Here is a 15,234-nt window from a genome sequence, read left to right as displayed (position 1 = left end):
ACTTAATTTTTTTATTTAAAGAATTCTTCTGCTTTGAAGTCAACTAAACTTATACTTAGTGTCTAGAATGTTTCTAGGTTCTAGGAATCTCTCCCCTTCCCCCCGAACCAAAGCAAAACCCTCTTTGTTCTCAAGGAGCTCAGATTTCTTCTGTAGCACAGAGCATTTGCTTGATTAAAACTGACCTCGCTCATGTAGGAAATGGTGATGCCCTCTGTGTAAATTCACTTAGGTGTTGACTGTGTTTCATGATGTGTACTAAGGGTGTTGGAGTTAACTAGTACCAACTAAAGACAGATATGAAATTGTTCTTATCCTCAATTTTTCAGGACATTCTTGTCCTGCGTTCTCATTGTGATGGGTAGAGGAAGACAGGAATGGATACACAGATAAGCACAAAATCATTTGAAGAGCAGGGAGAGCAGTGACAGGGAGATCTGAACAGGCCTCCTGGCACCTAAGCTGAGCCCAAGGCGAAGGTGCTGAGACAGGGCATTCCAGGCATGGGCAGAATCTGTAGAGGTGGAAAAAGCAGTAGATATCTCCTGCTTCCTAATGTCCTTCTCCCTTTTAATGGTATTATCAGAATCTCAGCTGTTTGTGTCCTGCTTTCCTTTTGTCACTGGGCTCTTGTGCTCTTTATTCCAAGCTCTTACTGAACTTTTCTTAGTGCTGTTACTTAGTGTTGCTGTAGCTCTGAAGTCACTGCAAAGGTTTTTACAGATGTAGATGCAGATGCAGATGTAGATGTAACTATACATGCTCGTTTGATCTTCACAACACCCCTGTGAGGTTAGCTGCTATTACAATGAGTACTTTTCAAATGAGGAAAATGAGGCTAAGCTGCTCAGTGTCATGTGACTGGTAAGTGTGTGAAGATCCGAAGGTCTTCCCAATTTGAAATCCAGCTTTCTATCTGCCGTGCTTCCCAGGTGTTTTGATGAATAGGGAAGGGTTAAAAAAGTTGGGTGCGTGGGGTTTGGTTCACCATTTGTTGGCATTTTCACCTCATTCTTCTCCCATGACCAGTTCTCCTGAAAGTGTCCGTGTACCTCTTCTTTCTTGCCAGAAATGAACATTCCAGAGGATGGCCACATCTCGGAGGTTTATGTCTAGTCTGGTTGTTGAACTGGTGTGCTATTTCTCTTCCTCCAAATCACATTTCAAGTACATGTCATCAGAGTGATATCAGATGGCAGAACTCTTCAACTTCTTTTAGATAGCTGAACTGTTAACCTAGAGATAAAATATTTAAAATTCTCTTTCTCCTTTCTGTGTTATTGTTGTACATTTCTTTCAGTTGTCTCTGAATCTTTGTGACCCCATTTGGGATTTTCTTAGCAAAGATACTAGTGGTTTGCCATTTTTCTCTACCTCATTTTACAGATGAGAAAAGTGAGGCAAACAGGGTTAAGGATAACATAGCTAGTAAGTGTCTGAGGCCAGATTTGAACTCAGGTTTTCTGACTCCAGGCCCAGCTTTCTATTCACGGCACCACCCAGCTGCCCCTTTTCTTCCTTCTCCCCTCCTTTCCTCCTCTCTCTTCCCACCTCCTTTCTTTGTTGGTCTCTTTTGTCTCCCCTTCTCCTTTCTCCACCCCTCAGGTCCTTTGCTATATTGCGTCTCCTCCTATAATGTCTAAAATTCAAAACCTAGTAATTGTCACATAAATCAGTACATTTTAGATGAGCAAGCCGTTAGCAAAAGGCAGCCTGGTGTAGGAACGATATCAGAATAGCCAGCCTCCTCACTCAACTTAAACTGCTCTCTCTCCAAGGTCTTTTTTCATTCTTGACTTCTCTGTGGCTTCTGGCACTATAGATCATCCTCTTCTCCTTGATACTCTGTTGTTTCTAGGTTTCCCTGACACTGTTCTCTCTGGATTCTTTTACCTCTCCGTTCATTCCTAGCTCTCTTGGATCTTCTTTCAGTCGTGCCTGTTACCCCAGTGTGTCCCACAGGGCTCCGCCCAGGCCCTCTTCTCCTTTATGACATTTCACGTAGTGCTCTCATCATTTCCCATAGATTCTGTGATTGTGTCTTTGTAGATGAGTTGCAGATGTGTTTATCCAACTTTAACATCTGCTGACCTTCATTCTCACATTTCTAACTGCCTGTTGAACATTTCTAACTGGATATGCCAAAGACATCTTAAACTCAGGATGTCCAAACTGAAATCATTATCTTTTCTCCTAAACTTTCCTTCCTTCCAAACTCCCACTGTTGAGGATTACTATCATCATCCCAGTCTTCCAGGCTCCCATCTCTGCCTGGTTCCTTACCCCTTCTTATCCCATCCCACACATTCAATCAGTTGCCAAGATTTGACCTTCATAAATGCTCTTGCTCATGCCCCCTTCTCTCCTTTCCCTTCTCCATTCTACCCTCTGTTCAGCTGTCACAGTGATCTTCCTAAAGTGCAGGTCGGACCACTTCAGCCCTGCACTTAATGAACGCCAGTGGCTTCTTATTACCCTCAGGATCTAATATAAATTCTCTGTGTGGCATTTGAAGCCCTTCATAATCCCCCTCCCCCACCTTACCAGGCTTTTTATACCTTATCTCTCCTCATATATTCTTTGATCCAGTGACACTGGCCTCCTTGCTACTTCGCTAACAAGACCCTCCATCTCTTGGCTCTGGGCTTTTTCTCTTCCTGTCCCCCATGCCTGGAATGCTTTCTCTTCTCATCTCTGACTCCTAGCTTTTCTGGCTTCCTTCAAGTCTCAGCTAGAGTACTGTCTTTCTACTGCCCCATAGTGTTCGGGCCTTCTGTCTGCACTGCTTATTGCTGTATTGTTGCTTGCCAGTTTTCTCTTTCAGTAGGCAGTGAGCTCTTTGAGAGCAGGGATTGCCTTTGTATCTCTAGCACTTAGCATAATGCCTGCTACATGGTAGGCATTTAGTAAATGTTTGAAATCTTGTGCTGGAGAACCTCAATTTTCTGCATGTTGTATAAAGGACATCCCTGAAAAAAAAAAGTATGCTAATGATATTTTTCCAAAATGCTGAGTCAGCTTGACTCACTGAAGAGTAGGCCAGTCCTAGAGTGAGGATAACCTTTGTTCACGTTCTGCCCTATTCCATACTAGTTGTCTTACTGTTCATGACTGAGTTACCAAACTTCTCATGGTCCCCAGACGCCTCACTGAAACTATCAATTATAGGATAGTATTTCTGGGTGGTGGAAGGATTTCCTAATCTTGGAATTCCCCTGAAGTATTGGTGTGAAACTCAAATAAAACTGGGGCTACCAAACTGAAAACAGGATTCTTGCCTACCCATAGTGCCTTAGAAAACCACACATTAAAATTATCTATGATCTGTTGTATTTTTATTTTGTCAGATATTTCCTAATCATATTTTAATTTGCTTTCCCTTCCCCTCTCCTCTCCCACACCCCTCTGTTTGACACCTTTGCCATTGGAGAGGAGAATCATAGGTCTGAAACAACCTCTTTCCTCCTCCCCCCAAAACCAAACCAAACAGCCAATCATTTATGAATGTATATGCATAAAAATTAAGTTCCAATACTTTTTTTGACACAGAGGGTTTAAATTCTTCTTTGTTCTTCTTTTTCTTATGCTGCAATTATTTTGTGATAAGTTGGTGTATCAGTTTAGCCCCACTGTCACCTAGTGTGATTCAACCAAAGTGAATTTTGATCAGGAATTTATTTACCTGTTGGAGTTGGCAAGCTTGGGTAGCTTGAAGCACTATGAGATGGGATTAGTAAAGGCCACTCAGGCTTTATGGACCTGAAAAGGAAGAACAGGTAGTATTGTCAGCTTAAGTAGTTTTGTCTTGGTGGGGATGTGAGTGCTCTTGTCTCTTTGAATGACTTTATGGGTAAGGTGAGTGAATTCGAAGATTTTTTTCCCCCTCTTAACTGTCTGCTAGAATCTGGTTCTCACACTTGGCAATAGAGAAGAATTCACTCTCGAACTAGGTCAGTGGGCCAGTCTTGAAATGTATCCTAGATTTTTTGTTTTCCAAATTGTTGAATTACCAAAATGATTTTGTTATGAGGTAGCCCTACTAGCATGGGCATTCTATTGCTGGTATGCATTTTGTAGGGCTTTTAGTATTCATATTATAGATATGCGTATGGTTCAGCTTGTATTTTTTATATTTCACAGTGCCCTATTATCGTATTTTCTTAAAGGCTACCAAAAGTTGTTATAGGGATGAAGTGTAATTGTTAATTCAATTTCTGAGAGACCTTTGAGACCAGATACAAAGGAAACGTTTTCTTGGTCTTAAAGACTCTTGACTCTGAGTGGGTGAGGCAGCGTATGTACACAGAATAGTGAAATACAACATTATCAAAGTCATTTCAGAAAGGAGGAATCTGATGCTAATAATGGGCCATCTGAAAATCCAGAAGGGTCTTGTTCAGAGGAGGCTCTAGAGCCATGCTTTGAGAGGTTTCCAAATATGGGGACCACTTGTGCACTTATGGGGATGGGAGGTGAGCCGTAGGATTGGCATCATGAATGTGTGAGACTGGAAAGGTGTGTAGGAGCCAAGATTGTGAAATGAGTGTCACCTATCAGCTTACTTGCACTAAACATGGTCATCCCACTGCTAGATCTGCTGTTTGCTTCTTTTTCTTCTTAGATGAGCCCCTAAATGGCTCACAACATGAGATCTTGCCCACTTTGTTTTCTTATGGTCACTGGTTCCTGAAGGCAGTTATAAATTCTTTGAGTAACATATTCTTTACAATGTCTCTTGTACGTAGTAGATACTCACTAGATATTTGTTGATTACCGTGTTTACTATATGATTATCATTAAATGCGTTAGCTTCTTTCAACATTAATACCAAGCATTTAAGGGCTGGGTTATAATCCAGAAAGAAATCCAGTGGCCTCCCCTCCCCACTCAGGTTGCTGATTGCAATTTCCTTCCTAACTAGTGGCATGGAGCACTTTAGAGAAAATGTGCTCTGGGATGGGGTAGGAGGAGCATATGCACACAAATAAGGCACGGCAACATAATACAGAGAAGGTTGAAGGAAATGGAGGGAATTGCTGCCCTTTTGGTGACCTCTGCCTCTGCCCCAGGTGCCTTGAACTTTGGTGACTCCTCTGGGCATCCTGCCTAGGATGAGGAGTTGTCTTCCCCGGCAGCAGAAACTCCTAGCCTCTTGTATCAGTCAGATCATAGTAAACCAGTCTGAGAACAGAATCTCGGAAGAGTCCTAAGATGTAAGGGCGTGATGGGTGATGAACCGAATAAAACAGGTAGTAGGTAAACTAGGAGATAATAGTGGAGGGGGAGAGGGAGTGTCGAAAGGCTCTCCAGTTTGCCACTGCTGGTTGTCCCACGTACCTGGGGGGACCTCCCACTTTTAACTCATCATAGAGCTAAATGCTGGTAGGCAGTTGTCTCAAGTGTCCCAGTTACCTATTTTGGTAATAGCGGAGGAGGCAGGGGTTAGCCATTTGCTTACTGCTGCAAACAAATTAGGCTGTAGTTATCAAAGTCGGTCCTTCTTTTGCTACCTGCAGTTTTTGGTGACCTAGATTTTCCTGATTTTGTTCTACTAACCCTCAAAATTTGTTCTACTCCACTCAAAATAAACATACAATTTAATAATCATATTTCCTAAGAAAACAAATTTCAATATGGAATTGAACTTTGAAACTTACTTTTTAGGAAAGTTGTGTTTATAGTGAAGAGATGAGGTATCTGTGTTATCTTAACAGGGTAGCTGGGTTGCACAGTGGGTAGAGTGTGGGACTTGGAGTCAGGATGACTCCTGAGTTCAAATTTGGCCTTAGAGATGCATAAACAACAACAAAATAAGTGATCTTAAGAATAAAGTACACAAAGCAGTGTTGATACAGCAGTAGCTAGAATGCTCAGCATGGACTCAGCCTCTGTGTGTCTTAGTGTCCTCCTCTGTAAAATAGGAGTATTTCTGTTGTATTCACCTCCTGTGGTTGTTGATTGGCTCCAGTGAGATGATTGCAAAAGTGCATTGTCAACCACTTTAAGCACCATGGAGTAATAGAAAAAAACCGTCACGGGCAGATTCAGAAGGCCCAGGACTGCTCTTTAGTAGCTTCGGGAACTTGGGCAGATCTTTCAACCTCTCTAGGCCTTAGTTCTTTTATCTGTAAAATGAAGGGGGAGGGTGTTGAAGTAGATTACCTACCCTCTTTTTGTGTCATGGATCCCCTTGGCAAAATGTTTTTAAAAACACAAAATACATAGGTTTACAAAGGAGATCAATTATATTAAAATATAATCACAACAATAAAATAAACAAGGATCCCAGGTTAAGAACTCCCGCTCTAAGGTTTCTTCTAAAACAAAACTCAAAATAAACATTTAAATGTGAAAAACCAACTGGCATGGGAGGTGTGGAGGGAAGGGAGGAAGGAGCTCACAGTAAGTAACCAGGGAGAAAAAGAAATATATTTTTGTGGGACAGAAGTGACCATGTGAAAGCACTTTTTAATAATATCTGTAGTTATTACACAAATGAGGATTATAAACCACGTTCAAATATCATCTTTAAGGGGGGTGGATAGCTTTGACTCTTGAAAAGCAGGTGTAGGTCAAATAAAGAAGAGATGGACTTTAGCTAACATGCATTTATTAAGCACCTACTATGTGGCAGGCTATTACCGTCATCAGAATGGAGATGCCATTTGTATTTTTTTGTTGCACTTCAGAGCCTTAGCGGCAAGGCATGCTTAGCATGAAATTGCCAGCAAGCATCATGCGTAAGATGACCTGGAAGGGAGCCAGTCTTCTGTTCTTTGTCATGCCTTCTGTCCCATGGCTTAGCGAGGCAGAGGGGGGCGGGGGGAGGCGGAGGGGGGACTAACAGGAGAGGATATAGCACAGCCACAGGCAGTGTGCTTATTATGTTCTTGCCAAACCTTAGGCTGAGGAGCTCCTTCCCTGTGAGATCTCAGCATGGTGTCTCCACAACTATTCTTTCTCATTCTTCATTCTTGGTAATCTTCTCCTTGAAATACACCCATCAACTCATGTTCATGCTCCTAGTCCATCATCCTTAAAATTGTCACCATTGACCTACATAGGGAAAGTTTCAGCTAAAGATTAGATTTGGGCTTATGACCCTAATGTGACTCATCACTTTCTAAGGCATTTTCCTGCAGTATATAATAGTGCACAGGATTGTGATGTTAAGCAGTCATTGCTGTTAAAAATTTTTTTTAACCACTTAATGAAACTCCTTTAAAAAAAAAAAAAACAAACCCAAACCTTTAAAAGCATTTCCTTTGGCTTTTTTGGGATTAGTACTTTATAACTGGATTTTTTTTAAACCTTCCCAAAGCAGGGATTTTTGAAATACTTAAGTGCCCCCTCCTTCATAAATGAGACCTTTTTAAGTAAATAACTCATCAGTAATATAAGCCTTGTGTTAATAATCATGAAATTCACAAGTAACTGTATTTGTACTTATCTGATATCCTTCAGGATGCCCTTCTAGAGAAAAAGAATCTGTTGTAGTCAAGGACCCTTGTGCTTATTTCTGTAATTCATTATCTGCAAGAATTCTCACCTACTTATCTTTCTCAGTCCTTTTTAAAGCTGACTTGGAGTTTTAGACTCATAGACTGTCATGATCATTTTATTCCACATGTCTGGTTCCTGCCTAATAGAGCACAAAGCTGGAGCCCATCATTTGCTGTTTGGCATTATTTTCCATTCCTATCAAACACTCGGGATGAAGTTGGGGCCCTACTTCTTGATTTGAACTTGCCCAGAATTGTCCAAACAATTTGTGGGATTGTCCCAAACAAGTTGTGGGATTCTCTGATCCCTAGAGGGACACATCGGATATAAACCATGAGTCATGTTTTCTTGGCAACTCCCCTTCTGTGGGTGCTAGCCCTCTTCATAGGATTATAAATTTAGAATTAGAAGAATCATCTAGCCCAATTCCTTGATCTTACAGGTAAGGAAACTCAAACCCAAGGGAGTAAATGAATTATCCAAGGTCACATAGAGCTAAGAATTCAACCCAGGTCTTAAGTTGAGATGCATGTGTGCTTGAGCTTATGTGCCTGTCTTTGATTGTTGCTCCTCTTTGCCATTCTTCTGCTCTCCATTTCACTTTCGCCCTCTGGTGTGATCTTTCACTGATACAGGAGTAGTAACGGCAGCAGTTAAAGGTGGCCATAACTAGTGGCCGCTGTATGACATCACCTTGTCCTAACCTGTGCTGTTCCACTGGTCTAGAATTCCATCCTTACATGGCCTCCTTCCTCCTTGTCCTTCAGGGTCGCAGTCAGGTTCTGTTTCCCAGCAAGCCTCCCTAGCACACAGTGACCCTTCCCTTCTCTCAATCCTTGGCGCTGTCTATCTCTTGCTTTTGCACTTTGATGCTTTAGAATAGATTCAATTTTAGGTCAGGAAAGGAGCTTGGCATCTAGTTCAGCCTTCTCATACAGTTAGGAAAGAGGCTCCGAGTCACACAGTTGGTCAGAGACAAGATGGGACCTGAGATTTCTTAAGATAGAATCAAGATTGTTTGTCAGGAACAGTTATTGGCTAGCCACTGAATCTTTAGGAAACTGACAGTTATCCTTTTTTTTAATAAATGTTTTGGTGAGTTTTTTTTAAAACTGCTTCTTTAGAAATACTCTCAACATTCATTTCTGAACATTAGCCAATTTGAACACTTTGCCATTTTCTTTTGAACTAACAAGGGTAACTAACTTTTAAAACTTTATCGCTTGCTGATTTGAGTCAGAAAAGAGAGGTTGGGCAAAGCTTCCTGCAGAAGGTGGGATTTGATTTAGTACTAGAAGGAAGGCAGGGTATCTAGGAGGCTGAGATGGGGAGGGAGAGCAGGCCAGAGGCACAGCCAGGCACAGACACAGAGCTGGTAGAAGGGGGGACTTGTTTGTAGAATAGCCAGGAGACCAGTGTAAGAAAACTGGAAAGGCAGGAGGGAGCCAGCTTATGAAGGGCTTTGAGCAACAGTTACAATTTTGTATATGCTCCTGCAGGTGATAGGGAGCCACTGGAGTTTGTTGAGGAGGAGAATGGCATGTGTAGGAATAAGGTTCTCTAGTCTCTTGAAACCACAGTTTTCCCATCCATAAAATGGGGATAATACTGTGGTTCCTTCCTCATGAGGATATTGTGAGGATCGGTCATCTAACAAGCTTTTGTCAGGTGTCTAGTATGTGCCAGTTACTGAGTTTACAAGTACAAAAATATTAAGACTCAACAGGTTTTAGCAGTTGACTGGCAACTTCAGGTGTATAGCTTTGCAGTCAACTAATTGGAGACCTCTAGTGTGTGGTGGCCAGGGAATTGAAATTATTGTTATTAAAAGTTTCTTTCTAAGTTGGGGTTCATTGTTAGTTATTGCGAAAGCTTAGTACATTCTTACCTCCTAGGGTTTGGCTAATAAAACAGGTAGCTTAAACATTGAAGCTTTAACAATTGAACTCCAGCTGTGTTGTAAATCCCTCCAACGTCCATTCAAGGTGCTTTTGGACCAAATTGTTTTTGTAAGATAAGGAGAGTAGAGAATTTTTTCAAAAGGAGTTATAAAAAGATAATATGTTTATGTGCATGTATGTTGATAAGAAGATTATAACTTATTTGGTGTATGGTAGTAGTATACAAATAAACCAGGGTCAGGATGTTGAGGCTACAAAGTAGAATAGGTCTCTGCCTACGTATAATCAAATTAAAGTGGGGCTGGATGAAGAAATCGTTAAAATTTTGTAACATCTGACCTTCTTCCATGAGAAGTTATATTTTTTCACTTTCCCAAAGTGACCTTCATGTTGTGATCCACCTGATAAGCCTTGAATGTGTACCAATTGATCATGCCTAGCTCTTTGGGGACTTGTGCAAGTTATTCAGTATCTTTGAACATGCGATTATTTCAAACACTCCCTCAAAAAGCTTATTAGATGTTACTTTGTTCTCTGGGATGTTGAGGGGAGTCATTGATTTATAGGATTTAGAGTTGGGAGGTAAGTCTCTGAACAGCTAGCCTCACAAATGAGGAAACTAAGCTCAGAGAAATGAACTATATTAAAACTTTGCCCACAAATACATTAAGAATGAGACCTCTAGAGGACAAGAATCTGCCTTATTCATTGCTGTGTCGCTAATGTTCAGTTTAATGCTTCACCAGTCATTTTCCGAAGTTGAGAATAAATTCATTTATCATTGTCAGGGAATGCCCAAGATGATGTGCTTGTGGGAAGCAGTGAGATGGTTGAGATAAGGACCAAGTAGTCTGAAATGACCTCTGAGAATATAATGGAATGTCACTTGAGGTAGAGACCCACCGTATTCAGTAATTCACCTCGCCTCTCCAGAGGGTGCTATTTGAAACAACAAACTTTGTAGGGGAGCGCAGGCCGATGGCCTGAGGAGAGCGCCCTAGGCGTTAGGCTGCTCTATCTTTTTCCCAGGTAAATTAGTGTAGAAATAAAGTTGATAGAGCCTATTTTTAACATCCCACTCAACACCTCTGATAGGCATTTCTTTAAGAGTTTTTTTTTTGTCCTTTTAAAATCTTGGCTCTTTCTGTAAGAGATGTGGTATGATAGAAAGCACAGGGACCCATGACCCTGGCCTGCCAGGTTAGTCAGCAGGTGTCTCAAATCTGATTGTCCTTTGTATGTGCATCTCCTTCCCTGTGGCGAGGTGGCTGGGTCACACAGTGAATGAGACCGGGAATTGGGAGTCAAGGGAAACCTGTGTTCAAATCCTTTCTCAGACACCTACTAGTTTTGTATCCCCAGGCCAGGCGCTTAATGTCTATGAACCTTTGTCCTTATCTGTAAAATACCTTCAAGTGTTGCTAGCGATTATTATTATTATTTATAACAGTTTCCCATAAGAGGTTACAAACCCCTTAACAGACGGCGTGCATACCAGTCTTCTTATTCTATATCCCTCCCTTGGTAATCTCAAATAAGCAGATAACTCCCAAATTGGTGTATCTAGCCTTAATCTCTCTCCCTGAACTACAATCCCCAAATCATCTGCTGCCGGCTTTCCCTCTTTACTGAAAGTACCATCTACATTTCAAATTGAACATATCCAAAATTGAACTCATCATCTTTCTCTCTAAACTTCCTGATTTACCAATAGATTCCCCCCGGGTAACATCTTGAATTATTTCCCATTTTTACAGACGAAAAAACTGAGTTCAGAAAGGTTAAATGATTTGTCCAACATCACACACACAGCCTTGCTCTAAGGCAGGATTTGAACTCAGATTTCTTTGATTGCAAGGTCAACACTTTTTATACTGTACTAGATTACCTTTAATCGTTCCCATGGAGTCTCTGCTTCTTCTGTTTTTTCACACACATCGAAAAGGCCTAAAACATAGCTTTGATTCTCTCATTCATTCCCCTGTTCAGAAGCCTTTGTTGGCTTCCTTTTGCCTCTTAGAAAAAATTACAATTAAAATAAAATAAAATAAAAATCGTAAATAAAAATAAAAATCTTTCTGGCCTGTGTCTGTTTTATCAGCCATATTTTGTTTTCTTCCCTTTTGTGTACTGAGTTCCATCCAGATGAGACTGGGGTGGGATATTTTGGCTTGAATGCTTTTCTTAGATAGCTGCCCTATGTAGGGGGACAGGAAGGATTAGAGCAGCCCCTGATCCCAGAGTTCCCCAACCCAACCACTGGGATCCGCCCATATGCTGCTGGAGGAGCAGGCAGAGGCTAGAGCTTGACCTTTAGCCCTGGAGTCCAGGCCCAAAAAAGCATCTCTTGAATTTTGTAATTCACTTGGCTTACACAGATTCAAATTGTGCCTCTAGGCTCATGGTCTGGAAATGTACAATTGAATCCATACTCTAAAGAGGCAGAGAGAACTCCAACATGCACAGTGCTTAGAGCTCTGGACCTGAAGTCAGGAAGATAGGAGTTTAAATGTGGTCTCAGACACTAGCTGTGTCACCTTCCCTGTTTCTACCTTAGTTTCTTCATCTCTAAAATAGGTATAATAATAGTGCCCAGCTGTAGTGGTTGTTATGAGGATCAAATGAGATGTTATTTGTAAAGCTTTTTGCAAACCTTTACCACCACCACCACCACTCATCACCATCAAAGTGCAGACTGTTGAATTCTACCACTCTTTGTGAAAATAAACATGCCCATTTCTTATGTGAATGTGGTGAATGAATGCCTCTTGAGGACAAGTGTCTGTTCAAAAGAATGTGCCTGAGAAAGTAAAACTGAATTGTTCTAGTTATGTGTTAATTTATTACATTTTCCATCCACTGTTATTTTTTGGTGTTTCTAAAACATGCACTGGTTCTGCTAAAGTATATAAAAGTGACTGTGCCAAGACCATTTGATTTTACCATTTACTCTAAGGGTTCTTTAACTTTTATTGACTGCTTTCATAAAGGGGAGGGAGAAGGGAATATCAGGAGCTCAGTAGGGGCGGGTAATACTGAGTCAGTTTTTCTGTTTGCACTCTAGGACTCTAATGCTATTTCTTAAAGCAATTCTTCGATGTGAGTAAAGATGATTTAATGGATAGTTCTTTACATCATATATGAAATGGTTTTACCCATATCTCATAAAATGCAAGGCTAGCATATTTTAATTATCTGAATTCATACATCTTGCTAATAAGGAAAAAAAGTTTGTTTCCCCATATTATTTAGGTTTTGTGCTAATGTGGTCAGGAAGACTTGAGTTCAAATTCAGCCTCAGATACTCACTAGCGGCAAGTCACTTAACTTCTGTTTCCATAATCCACTGCAGAAGGAAAACGGCAAACCACTGCAGTATCTTTGCCAAGAAAACCCAACAGCTGAACAAAAGCAAAAGTAAAATTATAGAAGGGTCTCTAGATACCTTTTTTGGAAACATTTGAAATCTTTTGTTTATGTCAACTCCATGTACTTTTGATTGGTCTTGGGGGAGGAGGGGAAAGGAGAGGTGGTAATTGGTCAAGGCTTGGTTACGTAATTTTTTAAAGTTACTTTGTTTATCAGCATTTGTTAAAAGATATTAGATAACCTTCACCTTATATCAATTAAATTAGAACAGTGTTTTCATCATTTCTTACATTGTTTTAAAATAATTGAGAAAATAATTTACTTTGTTTTATTTTTAGGGTTATATCCTGTGTTGTGACCTCATGGTTTAAGTGGGAATAAAGATGAGTATAAGCAGTGATGAGGTCAACTTCTTGGTATATAGATACTTGCAAGAGTCAGGTGAGTACTTATATGGAATAAATAGGCCTCAAATTCCTTTAATATTCTCAATCATCTTTCATGCATTTGACGTCTGTACCAGTCCAAATTGTTCAACTTTATATGTTTCTTTAATGAATGGACTGCCATTTATTTTTAGCCTATGTACTGCTGCATGGTTTAACTCTCTGACTCTTTCAAATATATTGGAATCATTTCAGGCATATATTTGACACAAAAGCTTTGACTTTCCAAATTTAAAGATGACTTCTGTGATTTTCATCTAATTGGGAGAAGTTATTAGATGCATGCTTACCATAAGACTGCTGTTCTCCAGAGTTTGGCTATCCTTATTCAGAATCTTCAGTTGGCTTTTGAGAAGAATTAGAATGTGCCAGGCACTAGGAGTGTGGGGTCATCATGCAAAGGCAGCCCAGTTAACCATCAATAGTTTTTCGTGTTATCCCATTGGATTAGCTCATCAAACCTGAAATCTGGAGAAATATAGGAAACTTATGTGTTCATACTGTCAATTTCAATATAGACACATATGTAAATATCAAGTAGGGAGAGCACTAGATTTGGTGTCAGAGGGGCTTGGCTTTGAACTCAGGATATTTCCCAAATAACCTCATCTGTAAAAGTGAGAGGCTGGATTCTCTGGGATCTTAGGGCCATCCCAGTTCTGCACTTGGGATGCTGTGATTTCAAGCACGTGTTATGCGAGTAAGTTCTCCTGAGGCCTTGGCAAAACATGTGACTGTGTGTGCTTCCCCTTTTCTGGTGATCAGAACTGAGTCAAGAAAGAAAGCAGCAATAAGGGAAGGATGTTTCCAAGGAACATCCTAACAGATGCTTAGAAGTGAGGGGGAAAATGTATATACGGAAGGGATGATGGCAGAGTTTTATGATTTCAAGAGCAGGTTCAGGTTGTGCATTCAAGGTGCGGTCATCAAGTAGCCCAGACCCTCAGAGCTAAGGAATATGACCTAGAACTTCTGCAGTGTTTGCTTTTAAGTAGTGTAGTCCTTACAGATTGAAGCATACTTTTTTTGCTTTATTTATTTTTCTTGAGGTGTTTTTTTTTCTTTATGTTTCTTTCACAGCATGACTAACGTGGACATGTTTTGCATGACTGCACATATATAACCTATGTTGAATTGCTTGCCTTCTCAATGTGGCAGGGGTAGGGGGGGTAGAATGGAGAGAATTTGAAACTCAAAGTTTTAAAAAATGAGTGTTAAAAATTGTTTTTGAAAGTAGTGTAGTCCTATGGTAAAGCCATCTATAAAAAGATAAACTTTTTCAGCTTTCAGGTAATATAGTGTAGGAGTAGGGGAAAGTATGACCCACAGGGCCCGGGGAACAATTTACATTACAGCCTTTAGGCAAATAAGCAGCCCCCAAATATACTCACCTCAGTAAGTTTGCTTCCCCTTGTACGTTCTTTCTCTTCTCCTGCCCAGTTTCAATTGGCCCTTCCCAGATTTTTTTTTTGTAGCTACTAATGGTCTTTCTAAAGGTTGTTCCTAAAGAAGAAAAAGTGTCTGGGTTAAAGTAGCCACAGTATTTGAAATAGGATGTCCGTCAAAATGTAGGTCTGGTTTATTAGGGAAAGCAAACCAGCCCCACTACATTATATTCATACCTGATTTGGGCCTAAAGTTTCCAAAATGTGTAAATGTGAGAGAAACTCAGATTCACAGGCATACAGTCCTCACGTAGGACTTAATGGAGATGGGAAAGCTTACTTTTATAGGGTTACAATAGGTTCTGTGAGTATGAGCCTTAGAGTTGAGTCAGGCCACAGCTTGGAGGCTTTTTGATTGTAAAGCAACAACTTGATGAGGGAACCCAGCATGTAAGTTGAGTGCCATAAATTCTGAAGGCAGGTGTGCCCTGTATGAATAGCAGCAGGGTGCGGGGCAGGCCTGCTAGGGCTAAAAAGGTGGCAGACTTCCTGCTATCAAATACAGAAAGATAACTAATGCCTGTGTCTGCCCCAGGGAGTTTTCACAATGAACAAGAGGGCAGTACAACA

At 40.6% G+C, this 15,234-nt stretch overlaps 1 protein-coding gene across 3 annotated transcripts in view; it reads left to right on the top strand.

Annotated features, from left to right (window-relative positions):
- TBL1XR1 (TBL1X receptor 1) overlaps window positions 1-15,234 on the top strand; it is a 157,334-nt gene that overhangs the window by 104,028 nt on the left and 38,072 nt on the right. For 2 of the 3 annotated variants that reach the window (XM_036753642.1, XM_036753643.1), the window contains one exon: window positions 13,112-13,214. The exons of the other annotated variant lie outside the window; for it this stretch is intronic. In XM_036753642.1, coding sequence (XP_036609537.1) covers window positions 13,157-13,214 — 58 coding nt within the window. In that variant the 5' untranslated portion in view covers window positions 13,112-13,156. The remainder of the gene's footprint in view (window positions 1-13,111; window positions 13,215-15,234) is intronic. 3 annotated transcript variants of the gene reach the window in all.

Source organism: Trichosurus vulpecula, chromosome 4, assembly GCF_011100635.1.
Source record: "Trichosurus vulpecula isolate mTriVul1 chromosome 4, mTriVul1.pri, whole genome shotgun sequence".
In the NCBI taxonomy this organism is placed as follows: Eukaryota; Metazoa; Chordata; class Mammalia; order Diprotodontia; family Phalangeridae; genus Trichosurus; species Trichosurus vulpecula.
This window is presented reverse-complemented; position numbering and strand designations above follow the sequence as displayed.